Source organism: Pseudophryne corroboree, chromosome 6 (assembly GCF_028390025.1).
Source record: "Pseudophryne corroboree isolate aPseCor3 chromosome 6, aPseCor3.hap2, whole genome shotgun sequence".
Lineage (NCBI taxonomy): Eukaryota > Metazoa > Chordata > Amphibia > Anura > Myobatrachidae > Pseudophryne > Pseudophryne corroboree.
In genome coordinates this window covers 441879418-441903537 of record NC_086449.1, presented here as the reverse complement: position 1 = coordinate 441903537, position 24120 = coordinate 441879418, and the positions used below count along the sequence as shown (strand labels likewise).

Below are 24120 nucleotides of genomic sequence, written 5' to 3'. Positions count from 1 at the left end.
CATCCCTATCCTGATCAAAGCCAGGAAGGATGTAACCGCAAAAACATTATCACCGCAATTGGCGAAAATATGTTGCGTGGTGCGAGGCCAGTAAGGCCCGACGGTGGAAATTCAACTGGGTCGATTCCTACATTTCCTGCAAACAGGAGTGTCTATGGGCCTGAAATTGGGGTCCATTAAGGTTCAAATTTCGGCCCTGTCAATTTTCTTCCAAAAAGAACTAGCTTCAGTCCCTGAAGTTCAGACGTTTGTAAAAGGGGTACTGCATATACAGCCTCCTTTTGTGCCTCCAGTGGCACTTTGGGATCTCAATGTAGTTTTGGGTTCCAAAAGTCACATTGGTTTGAACCACTTAAATCTGTGGAGTTACAATATCTCACATGGAAAGTGGTCATGCTGTTGGCCCTGGCCTGGGCCAGGCGCGTGTCAGAATTGGCGGCTTTATCCTGAAAAAGCCCTTATCTGATGTTCCATTCGGACAGGGCGAAATTGAGGACTCGTCCTCAGTTTCTCCCTAAGGTGGTTTCAGCGTTTCACCTGAACCAACCTATTTGTGGTGCCTGCGGCTACTAGGGACTTGGAGGACTCCAAGTTGCTAGACGTTGTCAGAGCCCTGGAAATATAGGTTTCCAGGACGGCTGGAGTCAGAAAATCTGACTCGTTGTTTATTCTGTATGCACCCAACAAGCTGGGTGCTCCTGCTTCTAAGCAGACTATTGCTCGTTGGATTTGTAGTACAATTCAGCTTGCACATTCTGTGGCAGGCCTGCCACAGCCAAAATCTGTAAAAGCCCATTCCACAAGGAAGGTGGGCTCATCTTGGGCGGCTGCCCGAGGGGTCTCGGCTTTACAACTTTGCCGAGCAGCTACTTGGTCAGGAGCAAATACGTTTGTAAAATTCTACAAATTTGATACCCTGGCTGAGGAGGACCTGGAGTTCTCTCATTTGGTGCTGCAGAGTCATCCGCACTCTCCCGCCCGTTTGGGAGCTTTGGTATAATCCCCAGCATCCACTTAGGACGTTAGAGAAAATAAGAATTTACTTACCGATAATTCTATTTCTCGTAGTCCGTAGTGGATGCTGGGCGCCCATCCCAAGTGCGGATTGTCTGCAATACTGGTACATAGTTATTGTTACCAAAAAATCGGGTTATTGCTGTAGTGAGCCATCTTTTCTAGAGGCTCCTCTGTTATCATACTGTTAACTGGGTTTAGATCACAAGTTATATGGTGTGATTGGTGTGGCTGGTATGAGTCTTACGGGATTAAAAATCCTTCCTTATTGTGTACGCTCGTCCGGGCACAGTATCCTAACTGAGGCTTGGAGGAGGGTCATAGGGGGAGGAGCCAGTGCACACCAGGTAGTTCTAAAGCTTTACTTTTGTGCCCAGTCTCCTGCGGAGCCGCTATTCCCCATGGTCCTTACGGAGTCCCCAGCATCCACTACGGACTACGAGAAATAGAATTATCGGTAAGTAAATTCTTATTATAAGAGGTCATTTCAAATTTGGCCTCAACTGTAATAGATATAAACAGCTAGGAAGCAGGAAACCAGCTAGGATACAGGAAAATTATTCTGTGGGAAAACAATTAGAGAAAGTAGAACTTCCTGGTATGACTAGAAAATGAATTTAATGAAGTGTATATATAGTTTTTAGTTAAAAATTGCTTAACACTCAGGGGCAGATGTATTACGCCTGGAGAAGTGATAAAGCAGTGATAAGTGCAAGGTGATAACACACCAGCCAATCAGCTCCAGTATGTAAATTGACAGTTAGGAGCTGATTGGCTGGTGCGTTAACACATTACACTTATCACTGCTTTATCACTTCTCAAGGCTTAATACATCTGCTCCAAAGTGCTGTGAGGGCAGGTGACTTGTCATCACTGGTGTATTTATAATGGGTGCAGTGTGTGCGGTGCTGAGTCCAGAGGGGACCCTGACTGCACACGCTGCACCCATTTTTTAAATATTCACCCCTCCGGAGTCCCACGCCAACGTCTGCACCGGTGTTAAACACCATGAAAATGGCGCAGTGGTCATTTTCACAGAGTTCTGCACATGCGCAGTACAAAAATAACTGGGAAAATGGCTGTTCCAAATTGGAACGTTTCCTCAAATTATGATGCAACCTTTTCAAAACTTCCAAATAAAAACTTTTGTTGACAGTTTGACCCTAGGGTACAAAGTCTGAGTGCACAACCCATCTCACATCCAAGAAACAATTGTGATTGCTTTCATATTTGACTTCACTATAAATAGTCTTAAGAGTGAATAACCCGTTGGAAAAAAATTCCTGCAGTCAAATTCTACCTTCCCCTGCAACGTCAGCAGGGATACTGGTTTAGAAGGGTTCCACAAACATTCACCTAGTGGCAGAAGCCGGTACTGCAAGAGCCCCACCCTCTAGAACATGTTTCTTTTGGGTACCCCCTCATATAAACATATATACATACAGGGGCAGATTTATGGGTCAGGGCGCCCATAGGCATAACAGTAATGGCCGCCTCTTCTGCCCAATTTTATTAATTTCTTTGGTTATAAGCCCTCATTTAATAATTTCTAACTTAATATAATAAATAATAATATAATAAAAAATGCGTGAACTATGAGATTTTTTTTCTTTTTAACTATGTATACATATTTAATAAAGGTAGAGCAGAACAACTCAACATAGATAGACAGACAGACAGACAGACAGACAGACAGACAGACAGACAGACAGACAGACAGACAGACAGACAGACAGATAGATAGATAGATAGATATGCGAAAGCCCTCACTCACTCACTGACTGACTGACTGACTCACTCATCACTCATTCTCTTACTTGCTGATATGTTAGGAAGCTGAAATGTAACATAGGTATTCTTCAGGTTGAAAATAGGAAAACTACGTAATTAGAATTCTAATAAACCTCACCTAAGGGGATGAAAAGGGAGTTGACATAATGACGTCATTACCGATGCGTGTCTTGTGTTGCGAGAACATCCAAACGGACAATCGGATCGGATATATATATATGATATGTTTGTCAGGTGTACAGGTACCCTTCCACTGTAGCATTTCTTCTACACCTAATAACAAATTATTTGTGTGATCTGTACTGTCATTACTATAAAAGCCAGTAACACGGGAAGCAGCTGGTCTGTTACACAGATGTCTGCATGACCTGCCACCTCTTTTCAGATTCAACCAACACTGTAACATGGATGTGCTGTAACATTCTTCAGTTTGGCTACTTTTCATGCTCCCTATTGAAGTGTTTAACATCCTGTTTTTAGTGAGTTTTGTGATTTCAGTGATTAGAGATGGTGGGAGACACTATTCTGAATATGTGATCTGCTACCCTTTGTAGTGCAGGTGTATTACAGCAGTCACCTTGTCAGTTGTCATGTCTGTCCACTGCATTAACTATTTTGTTTTCATTTTTATTTAAAGTCTGTGTGATAGCCTATTCAGTAGCCTGATTGTCATGGTATCATATATATGACTTTGTATTATACAACAAGCTCGCTCTACCACATCTGGGAACTTTGGCCAAATGTTATATAAATTACCTTGCGCTATCATTTTATGCAAATGTATGTTTCCAAGGTATAATAATAAGCTGTATTTTCTGGCTAACAACCCTCCAACCCAACTGAATTCCTGAATGCAAGAGGCCCAACATTCCACTGAGACAAGTTAATTTGCTTTGTTGTGACTTAACAGTATGTAAAACAGTGGTATCTAAACCTTTTCTACAAGAGTGCCAAATCACCTTGTGCAGGGTAGTCAGCAATTACCTGAGTGCTTTGCTCTGTATTACCAGAAATACAGGTAGGGGCTGCATTGAACCTACAGAGCGTGACTGTCAGAGAGGTCCTGTTCCTAGTACTCTTATAAATGAGACCATTGTTGCCAATACCTTTCATTGTTGTGCCTGATTCCCTGTGCTTCTACTGTTCTTATCAAGGCACTGTTAAAACGCAATATGTGTATGAGCCAGTGGTTCTCAAACTGTGTGCCTAGGCACCCTGGGGTGCTTAAGGACACCTGCAGGGGTGTCTTGGATTGGTGGTCCAGGACCAATTCATATTATTTATGGTCAATGTAATAGGCATGGATTCCAATCATAAATATGTGGGAACCACTGGTATAAGTATTGAAGCACACAGGTATTTGAAACCTTTTCAATTAACTGTTTAGTTGTGCTTTAATAAACAGGGTAATTGAACATCTTATTATTTTTTGCTAAATAAATTACATTACATTGGCCTATGGGGGTAATTCAGACCTGATCACTAGGCTGCGTTTTCGAGCAGTGTGCGATCAGATCTAAACTGCACATGCGTATGCACCGCAATGGCGACGGACAGCAGCAACGGGGATCGCCAGTCAGCGACGGGTTTGTGCTATGGATCCAGTCGCACGGGCGTTCGCAAAGAGATTGACAGGAAGAGGGCATTTGTGGGTGGCAACTGACCGTTTTCAAGGAGTGTCTGGAAAAAAAGGCGCGTCCAAGCGTTGGAAGGGAGGCTGACGTCAAATCCGATTCCGAACAGGCTGAAGTGATCGCAGCGGCTGAGTAAGTCTGCACAAAATCAGTTTGTGCAGCTCTGCTACACATCTGAAAGCACACTTGCACAGCGATTTAATCCTCCCCCTGTAGGCGGCGACTATCTGATCGTAGGGCAGCAAAAAACGCAGCCCAGTGATCAGGTCTGAATTACCCCCTATATGCGGTATAAATCCTAGGGCTGTAAATTGTGGCTCTGTGTGATGAAGAATCACATATATTACCCACATGTATTGATTGTTGTAGCCAGAATAGTGCAAAAAAAAAAAAAAAAAAAAAAATTAATAATGTCAGGCAGCTGATAATTAATGGCTAATATAGAAGAAAATGAGAATGACTGACTGATTAGCAATGTAACCATCATTTGCACACAGATATGATATATTTAGTATCCATGAAAGTTGTTTCTGTATATCACAAATAAAGGCTTCAGTGAGAGGGGCACATATAGGGTAGGGGACTGTGCCAGTGGGTGGGACTTGGGTGCAGTATTGTCCTGTAAAAGAAAGTTGTATTGATTGTACTTACAGAGCATGACAGAAGGAGCTGTAACTAACCATGTCTGCATGGAAGCAGCTCATCACACTGCTGTCAGTGGGTCGTATTCATGTTCTTTACTATCAGCAGCAGTGTCTGCTTGGGTATAAAATGGATATTTTCCTAGGTAGTTAAAGGGGTATAATCTGATAACATTTTAGCCCTATCTTCCTGTTTACTATACACAGAGAGAGCGAGCACCAGGGTATAAGAATAAAACACATGGGCAGTATGAAAGGTGTAATGGTTAGCACTGTGTGGAGTTTTTATATTCTCCCCATACTCAGGTTTCCTCCCATACTCCAAAAATATACTGGTTGAGTAATTGGCTCCCATCAAAAATATTAACCGTACTAGTGTGTGTGTGTATGTACATGGGCTGACTAGATGGACCAAGTGGTTCTTATCTGCTGTCAGCTCCATGGGCTCGATTCAATTCTGAGAGAGTTGAATAGCGCTAAGAATTAGCTCCTGTGGCTATTCAATACAGCGCAATGGTAGGTCGGAGAATGCATGTTCTCCCAGACTAAACAGGGTGTTTTGTCAGGAGAAACAGTATTCTCCAACTTAAGTGCCCGATGATATGCTGTTTCCGCCACGCTAAGAGCAGAAATCAGCATCGCACCAGTACTTTTGTAGGATTTCTGCTTGCACCCACCCATAATATGTTTGTGTTTCCAGGGGCGGATTGGCCATAGGGCTCACCAAGAAACTTCCTGGTAGGCCGACGTGTCTGTGGGGCCTGTTTTGTGTGTTGTCATGTGGGCCCCCCATGACAGGCATCCCACCTGTCCAGTTTTTCATGGTCGGTCTCTCTGTCCCACCCACGGGTCGCAGTGTCCCGAGGAGGGAGGGGGGGGGGGGCATTTGGGAGATCTCCCCTGTCACTCGCTGCTCTGAGCAGAGCATCGGTGAACAGCGTCTATTCCCGCCCCGGCAGAGAGGGACCGGGGGCATGGCCAGCAGCTCTCTCAGCGCTGTTCATGCCCCCATAATGAAAAAAATGGGGCATGGCTTGTGATCGTGGCACTTGCCGCAAGGCCACCCCCCTTTCCGGTAGACCATGCCCCTCTTTCGGCACACACCTTCGGCGCGCGATGATGTCCCTGCCTGCTTCAGAGCAAAGTTGGGAGGCATGCAGTACACTGCATTGTCCCCATTCATTCAGTTATTCCATCTCTGCAGTACAGCAGCTTTGCCATCCAGTTATGCTGCCATGGCTACCCGGTATGTTATACCCACTTTTAGTTCCCAATCTGTCTGCAGCAAAAGAAAAGGAAGGCCACAATCAGACACATCTGCAGCAAAAGAAAAGGAAGGCCACAATCAGACCCTATGAGGAGCGATCCCACCTCTCTCAACAGACCCTAGACTGAAATTTCCCAGGCTGGTTTTCCATCCTAATCCGTCCTTTTGTGTCTCTAATGGTTTATTTTTAAGTAGAAATGTCCTTTTTAGTTTACTAGACCTCAAGTGGAGTAATGTACATTTTTGCTTTATGCACGGGCCATAGCTATTGTGTTAGTGATTACCTACATAATATACCATAGTGACACCACCCGCACAATACGCTATCGCTGCTGAACGATGACAGGTAAAGTGTGGAATCCAGATGGCTTTTTGAACATCCGAATCGGTGACATATTTATTGAGACACCTGGAAGCAGGTTTTGGCGATTTTTAGAACCTGCTTAACCGATGAAGGTTGACATTCATAAAAACCTGAGAAAGAAAGGCTGTATAAATGGCCAGGATCTGCCTATGCTATATACTATCCAGACCATTTAAAGAACTAAAGAAGTCCAGCACCGACTTCAGTTGTCTACCCATGTTCTGAAAAGGTTATTCCAACTATTTGCTGAAATTTAAACGTGTTTGATTTTTCAAACTGCTGTAGTTGAAACAATAATCATTCCAGTGTAGGGGGAAAGTTGGACACTTTCCTCCCAACTGAACATTTCTGATGTAAGAAGTAGGCAACACTGACCACATAATTGCTGGGTTGAACATTTTACTCCTTTTTAAACCCTTAGGAGTCGAATTTCAAAAATTCCCTGCTTAGTGGGTGTCTGTAAATTACTATCACAGTTTCCAGGCCACCCAGCAGGTCAACCAGCAGGTTACCAGGGGGAGTTCACCAAATATCTCATTTTCCAGAGCACAATAGTGATGCATGATGTAAATGGCCAACCAAGTACAACACCAATATTTTTCTGAAAATCTACGGACCAAGAGCTTTATTTTTTTTATAAGATGTGCCCTGCTCAGACAACGGCATCATAGAAATATGTCACTCATAACACAGCCCAACACGTGTTTTGGTGCCAAGGATTTTTGAGCTGATTTTATGTATATTTGGTGTGCTGATTTAAAATACAACATTAATTTTTGCCTATCAGCTCTAATATTTTAGATATAAACTTCGTACTATTTGTGTTACCCTATTTTATAGTAGGCCTATGATTCACATGATAAAACACAAAACGTTAAAAAACATAGTCTAAAAATATTTCCTAGAATATTTTAGTGACATCAATAAAACATACTAACATTACAGTAACACTATAGTGACTCAAATAGCACTTTTTCTTCAAAATAATAAACTGAAACCATAAATGAAAAGAAAATCAGTTTAGGAAGCTTCATTTGTGGGACATTCTTGAATGAACTTTGTTTGGACAGTCTCTTTGTAAGTTCCAACTGTTTTCTGCCATCATATGTATATCACACATTCCATTGTTTTAATGTCCTGAAGAAATCTTTCACCTTGCTCTTCGTTCATGTCACCCAAATTTTCTCGGAAACAGTCCAAGTGGCTGTGTAAGTGATGAACTTTTATGCTCATATTACATCCAAGGTCTCTGAAATTAATGAGCATGTTGTTTACTAGCTCAGCATAGTTTTGAGCTTTGTGGTTGCCCAGTAAGTTTTTGACAACCAGGACGAATTATGTCCTGCTCAGACTGAAGGTCGCCCAGATGGCGATGTGCTGCAGCCTGGGCATGCGCAAAAAGTATAACAAAAATTGTATTTGGAATTAGCATGCTCAATATAACAAAAATCAATACTAACATTCCAGGCACCAAATTATTATTTGTGTTTTTTTGTTGGGCAGTGTAATTCATCCATCTGCTATTAATATATAGATGATAATTCTAAAAAAAAAAAATGCATGGGGGCCCTGGGGGTTGGCTAGTCTGATAAAAAGGTTGGTTAGGACGGAGTGTGGGTAAATTTCATGATCGTGTAGTTGTACAGATATGTTGGCAAGTTGGATGAAAGTTGGTTAGATGTGTGTGAAACTTTACTCACCTGAGGCAGTAGTGGAAAGGGGAAGAGTAGCAGAGCCGTATTTGTGGCAAAAGGTTATTTTCAAAAACTGTGGGCAAAGATTTTCGTACAGTATTTAGCTGTGTTTTACATATACTCTAGTGTGATGAGTTTACAGATAAATGTAAGAGTCTGTGTGTAATTTATGTAATACAGTGTTAAACATACATGTCCATGTTCTCTTTGAAGCCCAACATTGGAAGGCTGGGTATTCCTCATGGTCCATCTGGAGAGAAGGTGGCAGTAGTAACGGTGGATGACTGTGATACCGCAGTAGCGATAAGGTTTGGAAACCTTATCAAGAATTACACGTGTGCTGCTCAGGGAACACAGACTGGCTCCAAGAAGTAAGTTGTTTGTTGTTATTGTTGGATCACTAGCTTTATTTCTAAGTTTGTAAATCTTCAGTTTATTGCAGAATTATGTAATTGCAGACATAGGGGCCAATGCACAGTTGCACTCTGATTTTTATCACTGCACATGGTCCATGGCTGAGCATACATATCTAATGGTGATTAAGGGCAGGCCCGGCGCTACCCGCTCAGCAAAAGGATGCAGTGCAGGTAGGCGCCAGGGAGGAGAGGTGCTTTCCCTGCACTGCATCCCCGCTGCTGCACCTGGCCTCCCTGCTGCTGCTGCCGGCTGCTGTGCCTGTCAGTGTATGACAGGCAGCGGCGCCGGCAGATTAAAGCCTCCTCTCCCCTCCTTTAACAGTGACTAAGGGCGGGATGTACTAAGCTGTCCTGCCGCATTAACTTCCTTCTCTACTCTCCCTTTGACATACTCCACGGTAACTGTTCTCCAGACCCAAGCCGGTGCTGTCGTTCGCTCCCTGTTGTTTTCTCCCCGGGCCTCCCGTCACTGGTATTACACTTGCGCCGCCTCTACACCACAGCGGCCACTCAGACATCCCGAGCTGTGGCATGTGCAAGAAAATAGCAAAGGGGGAGCGCGGCATCAACAACGCTGAGACCTGAGTGGCCGCTGCGGTGAAGAGGCGGAGCAAGTGTAATACCAGCGAGGGGAAGCCTGGGGAAAAAACAACAGGGAGCGTATGGCAGCATCGGCTGGGGGAGGAGAACTGTTACCATTGAGAATGACCGCCCTAACTGATCAGACGAAGGGGGACGGAGCTACATGACCGAAAAGGGGGCAGGGCTACACGGGCAAAAAGAGGGTGTGGCTACACGGGACCAGAAGACTGCATTACCACAGGGGACATGCTGCTCCAGATCCTGCCAGCCAAACTAAGTAAGTGAAGGGAGAGTGAGCAAGTGTGTGTATGTGTGTGTGTGTGTGTGTGTGTGTGTGTGTGTGTGTGTGTATTTATGTATGTGTGCGGGGGGGGGGGGGGGAGGGCAAAATGTGAATAAACTGCACTTCTGTGGGCGTTATTTGTAAGCTGCGCTACTACTGGGGCGTTACGTGTAAGCTGCGCTACTACTGGGACATTATGTGTAAGCTGCGCTACTACTGGGGGCATTATTTGTAAGCTACGCTACTACTGGGGTCGTTATTTGTAAGCTGCGCTACTACTGTGGTGTTATGTATAAGCTGCGCTACTACTCGGGGCGTTACATGTAAGCGGCGCTACTACTGGGGCGTTACGTGTAAGCTACGCTACTACTGGGGTCGTTATTTGTAAGCTGTGCTACTACTGTGGTGTTACGTGTAAGCTGCGCTACTACTCGGGGCGTTACATGTAAGCGGCGCTACTACTGGGGCGTTACGTGTAAGCGGCACTACTACTGGGGCACTACGTGTAAGCGACGCTACTACTGAGGCGTTACGTGTAAGCTCCGCTACTACTGGGGGCATTATGTGTAAGCGGCGCTACTACTGGGGGCGTTATGCATAAGCGGCGCTACTACTGGGTCATTATGTGTAAGCGGCGCTACTACTGGAGCGGTATGTGTAATCTGCGCTACTACTGGGGGCGTTACATGTAAGCTGCGCTACTACTGGGGGCGGTATGTGTAATCGGCGCTACTACTGGGGTCGTTATGTGGGAGCGGCGCTACTACTGGGGCATTATGTGTAAGCTGTGATACAACTGGGGCGTTATGTGTAAGCAGCGCCACTACTGGGGGTGTTTTAAATGGGGGTACTATTGTGTGGCCACGTCCCTTCCTTGTGAGACCACATCCTTTTATTGACAAGAGCTGTCCCTTTGTAAAGTATGGGAGGGCACAAATTTATAGTTTGCAGGGGGACGCCGAACACCCTAGCACCGGCCCTGATTAAGGGGTCTATTTACTAAGCCTTGGAGAGAGATAAAGTATACGGAGATAAAGTGCCAGCCAATCAGCTCCTAATTGCCGTGTTACAGGCTGTGTTTGAAAAACGATTGTTAGGAGCTGATTGGCTCGTACTTTATCTCTGTCTACTTTATCTGTCTCCAAGACTTAGTAGATAAACCCCTAAGCGCCTTAAGGGGGGTACTCACGTCTCCTTCATATTCCCTCTTGCTGCTGAATGGGCCTAACTTGTCGGCAGTGGGGCATTTGCATCTAATCTTTGTGTAGTGAGGTCATATAGGTGGAATTTCTGGCTATGCCTAGATGTGCGTATACAGAGAAGCGTCTGATTTCAGCTGAATCCGTTATAGCAGAGCCGTAACAGGGCTGTGCTGGCTATGCCAGAGTGATGTCACAAAGGGGCGGGGCACCAGCAAGCACAGCATTGCCCTGAGGGTTGGTTTGCAGGATTCTCTGTGTATATGCAGAGACGGGTGGTCTTCTGTATGCCGAATGTCGGGATCCCGGCGCACAGTATACCGGCGCCGGAATCCCGACACCCGGCATACCGACAACTATTCTCCCTCGTGGGGGTCCACGACCCCCCTGGAGGGAGAATAAAATAGTGTGGCGCGCGTAGCGCGCCACCGTGCCCGCAAGGGGCTCCTTTGCGCTCGCCACGCTGTCGGTATGCCGGCGGTCGGGCTCCCGGCGCCGGTATGCTGGTCACTGGGAGCCCGAGCGCCGGCATACCGTTCGACACCTGCAGAGACTGCAGGGTGCCTGTTTGGAGCATCTGAACAAAACACTCCATTGACACTGCAGCACAGATCCTGGCTGAGGTGTGCCATTCTAGGCACCCTGCTAGCCAGATGCAGGGACCATGGGGCAGTGCATATGGCACTGCTCGCACACCCCTAGTTATGGCCTTGCATTATATCAGCATATGACTGGAGTAAATGTGTGTTGGTAATGATGATGACTGTTTGAACAAGCATATGGACAGTGGTTGTGCAGTCGCATAGATGTGTACATCTTATAGACGAATATCAGCATTCGGTGCATGCGTTGTGTGAGTGTACATCCGGCCGATCTGCGCGCAGCTCTGAATGGGCTCCATAATGTCTAGTTTTCCTTAAACTTAAAGGGAAAACCACATTTACAAATCTGTCTTAAAAACATTTTAAGAGAACTAAAAGTAACTGCGTGAGGGGTCGCAGTCGCAAGCCGTGACCCCCCCCCCCCAAAAATGGTTGAGTCACGCCTGCTTTTGAATTGCCATTCTCCCCCATTACCACCCGCAAACACTCCCTGCCTTTCACTCAGTCTGCGAATAAATCCTCACTATCACCGCCATTGCAGAACCATTGTGGTACAAATCACTCCACTGTGTACAACATCTACATCACGTCCATCTCTCAATCCGGCCAAAGTGCTTTGCTGCGCATTTAAATAGATTAGCATGTCCTAGAGAAGTGACACCAGTTACTCTGCATAGACATTATGATGTACAGTATAAGACATCAGTGTTGTCTTATGACCAAATTCTGCTGACAGTAAACTGACTTGCACTGCTTTGTGGAAATGTTGACTTGAGCACTCTTCAGATGTGACAATCATCTGTTTCTGTTTACACATCAAAACATGTCTTTAATTTAAAATTGTACTTAGATGGTTTTAAGGTGGACCCTATTTTTTTTATATGAAGCATAATTTTGCATGTACAACATCTACAACAAACAGTAATAGGCCCTACACACTGGTCGATAATCCTCAAAGATATGAACAATCTCGTTCATTATTGAACGAGATAACGTTCATATCTTTGAGTGTGGAGTCACCAGCGATGAACGATGCGCGGCCCCGCGCTCGTTCATCGCTGGTGCCCCGTCGGCTGTGCATGCAGGCCAATATGGACGATCTCGTCCATATTTGCATGCACTTCAATGGAGCCGGGTGATGGGGGGAATGAAGAAACTTATCTCTCCCCGTCACTGCCCCCCGCCGCCGGGTCGCCCGTCGTCCGTATCCGCCGTTGGGCAGCTCGGCGGCGGATCGTTAAATGTGTAGGGCCCTTTAGGCAATACTGACAATTGTCATGCTTTCCTGTACATTTGTAGTGCCTCTATAGGCACCTACTGTTTTGGTAGAGTAGTACAAAGAGTTAAAGTGTAAAATCTCTCTGCCTTGAATGTAATATATAAGCATTGTTTTTCTAGATCACTTGATTTAACTGGACCACTATTGCTGGGAGGTGTTCCTAACCTGCCTGAGGATTTCCCTATACAGAACAGACAGTTTATTGGCTGTATGAGGAATTTAACCATTGACAATAAACCTGTAGACATGGCTAGTTTTATAGCCAACAACGGCACTTTAGCAGGTATTTTATGTTCCATGTGTATTTTCTTTTTTATGTTGGGAGTTCTTGACAGTTTTTATTAGAGACAGATGGGTTAATACTAGTGTCTATTACAATTGAAAGTTTGCTGTATGAATTTCTATTTTTACAGAAGTCTGTCCCACATTTGTTTTTTTGTTCGTTTGCCAGAAACCTTGCATCCCTCTTCAGTGCTGTTTGTGGACCTGCCCCTTCCACCACCTGCTTGCCTTAGATTCCCACCTCTCACAGGACACTAACCAGAGCCGGCCCTAACCAATATGATGCCCTAGGCAAGATTTTGGCTGGTGCCCCCTAGCACCACCGCTGGTTCTGCCTCTGACCTTGCACATCTTTCCCAGCACCATTACCCCTCCCCCATAGCAGTCCTTGTACCCCCTATATTTTAAATAGGAACAGTTCGCACATTTGACGCACAGCCCAAAAAGGGGCATCTTCTTGCTGGGAAGGGACATGGCCACACAATAGTAACCCCAATTCCAATTACGCCTGACGATGCTAAATTCCTTTGTCGTATAAACAACCCTTTATGAAGTCTAAGAACACTGTACGCTGTTTGCTTAAGAAGTACCGTAATGGTACGCTAGTTGCGTAACGATCGCTCAGCCGTAGGCGAGACGCTCAAGCGTCACGTTCGCTCACGGCCCAGTGATCACAGGACACGTTATTGGCTATGACTAGAGTAATGATTCGCTATGGCGTGGCTTACGCTCAAGACCACGAGGTCACCAGCGGCGCAGATGCTCACAATGCTATACCTTTATGTCTAAACCTTATACCAATGAAATACACAGAATACCTTAATGTGAATACAGGGTGTACGTGCAACCTTGTGTAACCTGACTAACTACAAAGCTGCTTGAGCGTCACCGACGCTCAAGTGAACACTTAACACTATAGAAAATACACAGATACTGGTTTAGGGTCCGAAGCCTATTAACTGTATTATATCTAATATACTTGTAAAAAGGGGATAACAGTACAAATGATACACTACAATATAACAAAGACTTCCTAACCACAAAACTAAACAATAAATACAAAAAGACAATACTACACTGACCTAAATGCAATACAATACAATGCTATAATACTATGAGAGATATAAGAGAAAAGAGGAGAGAGAGAGAGAGAGACGGGGAGAGATGAGAGAAATTGGCTCACAGAAAGACAATGATTACGGAGAGAAACTTACGCACAAAGGGTATGATCGCCTGCGCCTCGATATCCAGCTCCCGGCTATCAGCAGATAACCGTTGATGAGAGAGAGTGAGAGTTGGATATGGTCGGCCTGCCTATTTATGCCCCACACACAATGCAATCTCATGGTCCTACAATCCCATTGTCCATTGGCCGAAGGAATTCGGCCCTGCATCATAACAAAAGGTCATAGGGTGATTCATACAGGTGGGCTGTGACGATTTCCAACAGCTCAGGTGGGTGGGAAACTGGGTTTCCCGCCGCATACCTGAGTATGTGTAAATAATAGAAATGGACATAAACTTCTTATGTCCATAACTATTCGCACGAGCGATTAATACGCTCCAAACCAACACCGGAATATTACTAATTAAATACTCTTCCGATGGGTACCAAACACTGCTGTATGATTCCTGTCAGACCCTTCGTACAATACAAAGAGGGATTCCTTTAAACAGGGACCTTCTATTTTAACCAAACTTTCAGAATCTATCAAGGTGACCATGATCTACAAACTACATTAATTGTGAACATTTGTAACGAATGAGTCGCACGCTACGACTACATACTCTTTACCGTAAATACGCATACCGTGCGAGCGGGTGCACGCAATAGCGGGTATGCGCAGTCACGGGAAAGCGCACGCATGCGCAGCATGTACCAGTGTGCGGTGCAAATATGGCAGTGTGCATAGAGACATTTTTCTGACTTTGACAGTCCACCCTTTGGCAGTCAATAATAACTGCCACCTTCTAAAATATTTAAGGAGAAAAATGTAAGTCAGGGGTTAATTGATTTCCATGGTGGGGTAAGGAAGAAGAGAGGAGTAGGTGTGAAAAGGGTATGACCTAGTGAGAAAGTAGAAGCATGTGTGTATGAGTCCATGTTTGGAGGGTCATGTATCATCGTGCTGTACGTGTGGTAAATCAAGCTACGAGGTATTGCGAAGTATACATTTGAATTCCTTCTTATCCTGTGGTACAGGTCTGTGGATGGGCTGTCAAACTCTACCGAGCTCATTTCGGCTGTGGTTGTAACAAAATGGGGATGCACATTTTAGTTGATGATACATGAATGGGGGAGGTATGTGGTTGCTGATATCTGTGCCTGTATTCCCTATCGTCTATGTGTGTCGTTACCTGGGGGTTGTAGAGATGAAGATAAAGAACACTTACGAAAAATGCAATGATATTCTATGTCAGGGAAATGTACATCTGTTGTTGAAGTTGTGTTCGGTATCTGTTGAGAGTCGTCTTCTTTGCGCTGTATTGCTCCTTGGGCATGAGCAAATAGCTTTGTCTGAGCCATCAGATTTACAAAAAATGTTGGGCTAGCGTGAGTTTAAAAGTACTAGGGAAACTGGGGATCCATGGCAAAGTTCATCAAGTGTCCATATTTAAAGTTGTCAAATCTTCTTCTTTGGTCAATCCGTTGTCTGTATACATCTCGTCTCGTCAGCTTCCTCGTCCAAGGGGGTCTTTGTATCTGGGAGAAAAGCAGAAAAACAGGTGAAAGAAACGGACCGTATAATCGCATTTTCATCACATTCTGGTTTCTATCATTGGGTCATAAATCAAATCCAGGTTAATTACAGTTTCCTCGCTCCTCAAGCTCATCACTTTTGTACTTTGTTTGCACCTCATTAAAGCCTGCCCGCATCTAAATATCAATCCAATCGATATAATGACACCCAAGATACATAGTAGAAACTTTCCAACATCCATTATGACTCCTTGAGCCCAGTCTCCCAAACCGGAGAACCAATTTCGCGGGTTCAACCATGACACCCAACCAGTCAGCTCATTACCTACAGCAGCAAGGGTGAGATTGTGTTTTCGACGAAATTCCCACTTCAATTGGAGAATATCGTCCATCTTTTGGTCTATGACCTCTACCGGGTCCTCGGTGCTATTTGTGATGTACGTGCAACACTTTATGCCGTACTGTGTTGCCAATGTAACACAATATCCGCCTGTTACTGCTGTAAGATAATTAAGAACCATCCTATGCTGAACTAGTTCTGTTTTGTAAGCTTGAAGTTCTCTTCCAGTGTATCTAAACGTGTCATCATACATTTCAGTGATATTATCTAACAAATTGGCGAGTGCGGAAATGTATCTATAATTCATCACTCCTCGAGCGGTACGAGTGAAATCTAACGCTACCAGAACCTGAATCCCGGTGGATTCATGGATAAGATCAGAGGCCGGATGCTCTAACCTTTCTGACAGCTGTCTTTTAACTTGGTGCTCGTAATGAGTGTGAGTATAAGGAGCTTGGGCACCACGGTGTATGTCCTTCATTTTGTCATGTGTAACAGTCATCACTTCAGGCAATACTTTTCCAATATAACACAATCCTTCAGAGTTTGGGGCAAGCCACTTGTACGCCTTTCTCCCGCATATGAAATATGCATCATCGGGGAGAACATAAGGGACGGAGAAGGACATGACCATGTTACAAACCTTCCAGGTGAAATCTCCTGACCCTAATTCTTCCATCTGCTTAATGCACGTATCAGTTTGTACGATATGTGCACAGTATCCTGGTGATACCTCTCCAACTCTAGTAATCCTATTTCCTAAGGTATATCGATACCGAAAAGATTTTCCTCTACTGGCTATATGGCGTACGAGCTCTGTATCTGTAGGCATTCTATCTGCTCTGTGTGAAAAGGTCATGGTAAGGTTGCTCCATGACACTTCCCAATTTCCCGGTTTTCTGGGATTGGAGATGTTAAAACATATGAGGGACCTATCCACATGGTATTGGTGGAGCTTCAAACTAGGAGGGCTGGAGATGTTAAACCTCCGGTCCACCGGTCTCCCACCACTTAGCTCAAGTACCTCCCCTAACGTTAAAGGAAATGGTACTAGCCCTGATTTGCTGTGACCCTGAGGTACTTGAGAGCATACCCAACAATCTGTTTGGTTTAACACGTTACCCACTAAGGAGTGATAGTCACTCAATGGATGCCGGTCCATATGGATATTAAAACTGGATTGGCATTTCTTTATGCACCCATCTTCAACCAGATTATCACAGAGCCTACAGATACAATTTTCTTCAGCTAACAATCCATCACAATTTCTTCTATCGGATCGTTTTCTGATACTCGCCTTTGCTTGTTGGTTTGGTTGATCTTGGAAAACTACGCCTCCATCATCATAATCGGAACCCATTCCAGAACCTCTTTCGACCTCTAGGGTACTCTCGCCGGAACAGACTGCTCTGGTCAACATCATGGTTAACATCAAAATCCGGATCACAGTCTCTTGGGGCAAGTCCATCTTTGAGGAGGAAATAGAGAAGAATGAGAAGGGGGAAAAAGAAATTTTAAGGGAGAGGGGCTGGGAAGTGGAGAAAAACAATAAAAGGGAGAAGGGAGTCGACAACTGCTTCCGGTCTTCAAGGCTCAGGTGCCGCCTCAGTCCTCCTGGAACAGACACTCTAGTGATACAACCTCTACCGTCTGTTCCTTATCACGGGACTTCTCTGGATCAGCAACCTTTTTGCAGTGGGATGAATGGACCCAAGTCTCTCTCTCAGCAACCTTCAATGCTGTGGTGCTAGTCAATAAGACCTGGTATGGTCCTTCCCATCTATCAATAAGACAACCTGAGCGTAGAAAATTTTGTATCATTACATAATTCCCAGGTTCAATGTCATGACAATTACTATCTGGTAAATCAGGAATCACCAACTTCAGATTATCATTTTGATTCCTCAACTGTTTACTCATGTTAATTAAGTATTTTACAGTTACTTCATTGTTACATTTCAAATCATCCTGAGGGTTAATCATGACATGCGGTTGTCGACCAAACAAGATTTCAAAAGGAGACAGATTAAGGGGGGACCTGGGAGTGGTTCTGATGCTATACAAAACAATGGGTAAAGCTTCTGGCCACGTCAATCCTGTCTCTGTCATTACTTTACTCAATTTATTTTTAATAGTGCTGTTCACTCTTTCGACCTTCGCACTCGCCTGTGGACGGTACGGAGTGTGCAGCTTACTATCAATTCCCATCAACTTACACATTCCTTGAAAGACATCACCTGTAAAATGGGTACCCCTATCACTTTCAATGATTCTAGGGATACCATATCTACATACAAATTCCTGCACAATTTTCTTAGCTGTAAACATAGCGGTATTTGTAGCTGCTGGAAAAGCTTCGACCCAATTCGAGAAAACATCTATACAAACAAGTACATATTTCAAATTTCGACATGGGGGTAATTGAATGAAGTCAATTTGTATTACCTGGAAAGGGCCGCCGGCAGGTGGGATATGGGATGGTTCTGTAGGTATTGCTTTTCCAATATTCTTTCTCAGACAGGTAAGGCATGACATTGCTCTTTTACCCGCATGAGAGGAGAATCCTGGGGCGCACCAGTATGCTCTTACCAATTTGCACATCCCCTCCTTGCCTAGATGAGTCAGCCCGTGAGCTGCTTCAGCCAGACATGGAAGGTATGCCCTGGGGGCCACTGGTTTACCATGTCCATCCGTCCAGAGCCCTGAGGACTCCTGGCCATATCCCTTTGCCTTCCAGACTGCTCTTTCCTGTGTGGAACACAAATTCTGCATCTCACACAACTTCTGTGTGTTGATGGTATTAAATACCATCAGTTGTGTGGTGTCTGTCTGTATGGGGGTAGCAGCTGCAAGTTTTGCGGCCTCGTCTGCTCGGCTGTTACCAAGGGATACTGGGTCTTGGCTATATGTATGTGCTTTACATTTGATAACAGCCACTCTGTCGGGTTCCTGTATCGCTGTTAGAAGCCTTTTTATATAAGCTGCATGCGCTATCGGTGTACCAGCCGCCGTCATGAAATTTCTGAGCCGCCATAGCGCTCCGAAATCATGTACTACCCCGAAGGCGTATCTAGAATCGGTGTAGATATTGGCTGACTTACCCTTAGCCAATTCACATGCTCTGGTTAGGGCGACCAGTTCAGCAACCTGGGCTGAGTGAGGTGGGCCTAGCGGTTCCGCTTCTATGGTGTCTTGGTCATCTACGACTGCGTATCCAGTACACAAGTCTCCCGAGTCTGACTGTCTATGACAACTACCGTCCGTGTAGAACGTGAGTTCTGCATCTTCCAGTGGATTGTCACTGATGTCATGCCTTGCGGTAAAATTTTGGGTCAAATATTCCATACAATCATGTGTATCTTCCTTTGCATTAAATCCTCCTTCCCCATCACTCTCACCTCCCACCCTTTGTGCCTGACCAGGCACACCTGGGAGAAATGTTGCAGGGTTTAATGCGCTGCATCTCCTTATGGTGATGTTTACTGGGGCCATTAATGCCAATTCCCATCTCGTAAACCTTGCTGATGAGACGTGTCTGGTTTGGGCAGAATTCAATAAGGCAGATACCGCATGCGGTGTATGGATTGTGAGGTTGTGGCCTAGCACGACATCTTCGCTTTTTGTCACTAGCAATGCTATCGCCGCAACGCTACGCAAGCATGTGGGGAGGGATCGCGCTACCGTATCTAGCTGAGCGCTGTAATATGCAACTGGCCTGCTGGCATCACCGTGTTTTTGTGTTAGTACACCTGCTGCGCACCCAGCACTTTCTGTTCCGTATAGTTCAAAGGGTTTCCCATAGTCTGGCATACCTAGTGCTGGTGCCTGCGTTAGGCATTGCTTGAGTCTCTCAAATGCTGTTTCAGATTCGTCTGTATGCGAAATCTGATCAGGTTTGTTTGAGGAGACCATTTCCTGCAAAGGTAGCGCCAATATGGAAAACCCTGGGATCCAATTACGGCAATACCCACACATTCCTAAAAACGTCCTGATCTGTTGCTGGGTTTGTGGCAGTGTCATGTCTCTAATGGCTTGGATTCTATCAGCGGTCAGGTGTCTCAGTCCTTGTGTTAGACAGTGTCCCAAATATTTTACCTTAGTTTGGCATAATTGCAACTTGTCTTTGGAAACCTTGTGACCTGTGTCTGAAAGATGAAACAGGAGCTGTTTCGTATCTTTCAGAGAAGCTTCCAATGAATCAGAACACAGTAGTAGATCATCCACGTACTGTATCAACACTGATCCACTCTCCGGTTGGAAAGACTGTAGACAATCATGCAAAGCCTGGGAAAATATACTTGGACTATCTATGAAACCTTGGGGTAACCGAGTCCACGTGTATTGGACTCCTCTGTATGTGAATGCAAACAAATATTGGCTGTCAGGGTGCAGAGGTACCGAAAAGAATGCGGAGCAGAGGTCAATAACAGTGAAAAATTTGGCAGTGGGAGGAATTTGCATTAGGATGACAGCTGGATTAGGCACTACGGGGAACTGACTCTCAACTATTTTGTTAATCCCCCTTAGATCCTGCACTAGCCTGTAACCCCTCCCCCCACTCTTTTTAACAGGGAAGATGGGACTATTTGCTGTGCTGGACGTTCTTACTAGAATGCCCTGTTGTAGCAAGCGCTCTATTACTGGGAAAACTCCTAACTCCACCTCTGGCTTCAGAGGATACTGTGGGATTTTTGGAGCTATCCTACCATCTTTTACTTGTACAACTACTGGAGCTACGTTTGCCATTAATCCAGTGTCCTGTCCATCTTTTGTCCAAAGTGACTCTGGTATCTGAGATGTCATCTCTTCTACTTGGGATGGGTTCCTATTTGTCATAATGGAATGTGACATTAATTTTGATGGGGAGTCTAACATGTCTCGTACTTCCTGAGCGTGATTCTCAGGGATGTCCAAGAATACACCTTCAGGAGTACAATAAATGACGCAACCCATTTTACATAGTAAGTCTCTTCCCAGGAGATTAGTTGGTGCCGATGCAGCCAGCAAAAAGGAATGCTTGGTATGCAAAGGCCCTATTGTAATCTCGGCTGGTTTGCTAACAGGGTAGTGCTGGACTACTCCTGTTACTCCCATGGCTGGAATTGTCCTACCAGTGGTTCTCATGCCCACTGTCGAATTTATCACTGACTTGGCCGCCCCTGTGTCTACAAGAAAGTTTAAAGTTTTTCCAGCTACATTGATTGCAATCTCTGGTTCACTTCCAAGGCTGGCAATCAACTTAACTGGCTGCAGATTACAGGTATGGCCACACCCCTATTGGGTATGCTGACCTCCCTGAATCCCGCTGGCAGCAACTACTTGTGAGGGAGTTAGCTGGGAACTACCAGAGGCATGCCAATCTCTGTTCGGGGGATATCTTTTTGTTTCCCCTGTATGTGGCTCAAAACTCCGCCTCTGTGGACCCTGCTCCCAATGTCGTGTGTTGTGTCGTTGTCTAGGGGGTTGAAAAGATCTTTGTACACTCTTTGTTCTACATTCTCGTGCATAGTGTCCCGGTCTGTTACAAGAAAAACATGTTATTACACTTGCCTTACCCACAGGATTCGGTGGTACATACGCAGGCTGCCTTGTGGTCAGCGCCTGTATACTTACTGACATCAACTTATCACTTTGCGATTCCCTGTGCCTAGTGATGTTTCTGTCGTGATCAATAGCAGCCTCTCTCAATGTGGACACTGACAGACCTCGCCAGCATGGTTGCGTGGTCTGTACCCTAGCTTTTAATGTTTCTTTCAAACCATCCATCAGTACAGATACTGCTACTTCTCGATGGTTTGGGTTGGTCTTAATGTCTTCTATACCAGTGTACTTTGCCATTTCTAATAGTGCCCGGTGAAAATATTCTGTTGCCGTTTCGGACTCCTTTTGCTTAATGGAAAATATTTTATTCCATTTAACAACGGCTGGGAAATACTCCTTTAGCTGTAAATTTATCCTTTTTACATTATCCTTGTTGTACACGTCTGTAAGCGGTACATCTTTATCCAATGCACAGTCAGCTAAAAATTGAGTTGCGTCGACATTGGAAGGTAAACAAGCTCTTAGCAGTATCTGCCAATCCTTGTTGTTGGGTTCTACAGTGTTACCTAGATCCCTGATGTATTTTTGGCTAGCAACTAAATCCTTCCTGGGGTCAGGAAATTCGGACACTATTGTTCTTAATTCCATTCTGGAAAATGGAGTGTACATGGCAATGTTCCTTATGGGAGTGGCTCCAGACACATCTGTTTTTCCATTGGGAACTGCTATTACCCTTACAGGAGCAATTCTAACAGCCTCTTCCTGTGTAGATTCTACAGCTTGTTGTGGTACAATTGTTTCAGTGTAGTGCATGGTGCCGTACTTACCCGTTGACACGACCTCACCTATCCCTCCGCTAGGGGCTTTCACTAATCTCGTGGGTGTCGCTGTGCCTACTGTGGTCTCTGCTATGGTGGCTGTAAGAGAGAGAGCTGAAATTGTTGCTGAATCGTCTTCTTGATCACACTCCTGAGGAAGGTTCAAAACAGGGTACATCTTGCACGGGTTAATACTTGCATGAGTTATTTGGTTAACATCATTAACATTTACAGGGTTACTAAGAGTTTGTGTTTTACAACCCAGTGCGTTTCTCTCCGCAATCAACTTCTCTCCTGCAATGTATGGTGGAGGAGGAGCTGTGGCTATCAGCTTCCTGACTGCCCCAGATCCTGCCGCCAGAGCCAAACCTCTCTGTATCTCACCTTCCTGGTGCCATAACTGTAAATAATCATGATGTTGAATTCGTCTCTTTGTTGATTTTACGAGACATATCCTCCTCCTTAAATTTTGTAACACTTCTGGACTAAAGCTACCTATTCTTGGGAATTTGTCCCTGTCTTGTGCAGTCATTCTCTCCCATTCATCACATAAAGATTCGGTGTGACTTCCATATTTTTCACACATTACATATCGTGCCGACCCAACTGGTCGGTTCACAGAATCAACCTGAACCAAGGTTGATCGCCCCCTACCTGAGCAACTGGCCCCCATAGTCTGCAGGTGTTGCTTAGTCCTCCTTGGATTTCTGTATCAAGGTTTTCAGCAAGCCTTTACAGACAACCAAATTACTCCACAGTAGGCCGGCGGTGGCGGTTTACCGAGTACCCCACTCACTCGCCCACCTCGACCAATACGACCTGATCACACCGACGTGGTGCTGGCGTACTCGATACAGGGCCCTACCAAAAACCTTCTGTTTACTGGAACATATGAGGGTTACCCGCAGGACACTTACTCTTTCCAGTAAAGGTGGGGTTGTTAGATAGTTCCTGAGTGACCAGCGAACTTCCCTTTAAAAATAAAAAATTACACAAATCACGTCAGAATGTACAAATAGCGTTTGTGACCACTTTACTCTAATGGTATTAGGTCAGATTACTAACTACTGCACACAATTACGTGCGGTCCAATCGTTCAGTACATAAGCACTACCTGTTATGTACTGAGAGATTTAATGGAATCGATGTTTCCGGCCGCGATTCCTTCAGCATGAGCTTATGGCCTATATGGGTTCTGCACCAACACCCCAGGCGTTGTGCCTCTTGTACCTTTATAGCGGACCTTTTAGTACCTTGTGACCTCCTGGTCTTGTTACCTTATGACCTCCTGGTCTTGTTACCTTATGGTCCGCTATACTCTAATGCTCAAATATTATTTAACCAGGGATGCCTCCCTAGCCACCGTATATGTCACTTACACGTATGTCCCTTGACGAGTACCCGACTTTCCTTTTGGTTCCACCTTAAAGTTGTATAAACTTATGTATACAAAACCACACTCACTCAACACATGTACACTCTGTTTCTATATCTATTTCTGCGCAGAAATTGTCTTCAGTCCAACAGTGTTACCAATTAGGAGCAGGATCTGTTAAACTAAATTTCAGATTTTTCCAAAAATAGATTTGCGTTATTTACCGCTTCGCGTTATCTACCGCTGTGCGTTACTTATCGCCTTTGCGCTAATTATCGCTTTGCGCTAATTCAACTT

General features: G+C 44.9%; 1 protein-coding gene across 4 annotated transcripts in view; it reads left to right on the top strand.

The window, feature by feature from the left end:
• CELSR1 (cadherin EGF LAG seven-pass G-type receptor 1) overlaps positions 1–24120 on the top strand; it is a 318308-nt gene that overhangs the window by 237438 nt on the left and 56750 nt on the right. For all 4 annotated transcript variants that reach the window (XM_063927112.1, XM_063927111.1, XM_063927109.1 and 1 more), the window contains exons 6-7: positions 8619–8776; positions 12886–13049. In XM_063927112.1, coding sequence (XP_063783182.1) covers positions 8619–8776; positions 12886–13049 — 322 coding nt within the window. The remainder of the gene's footprint in view (positions 1–8618; positions 8777–12885; positions 13050–24120) is intronic.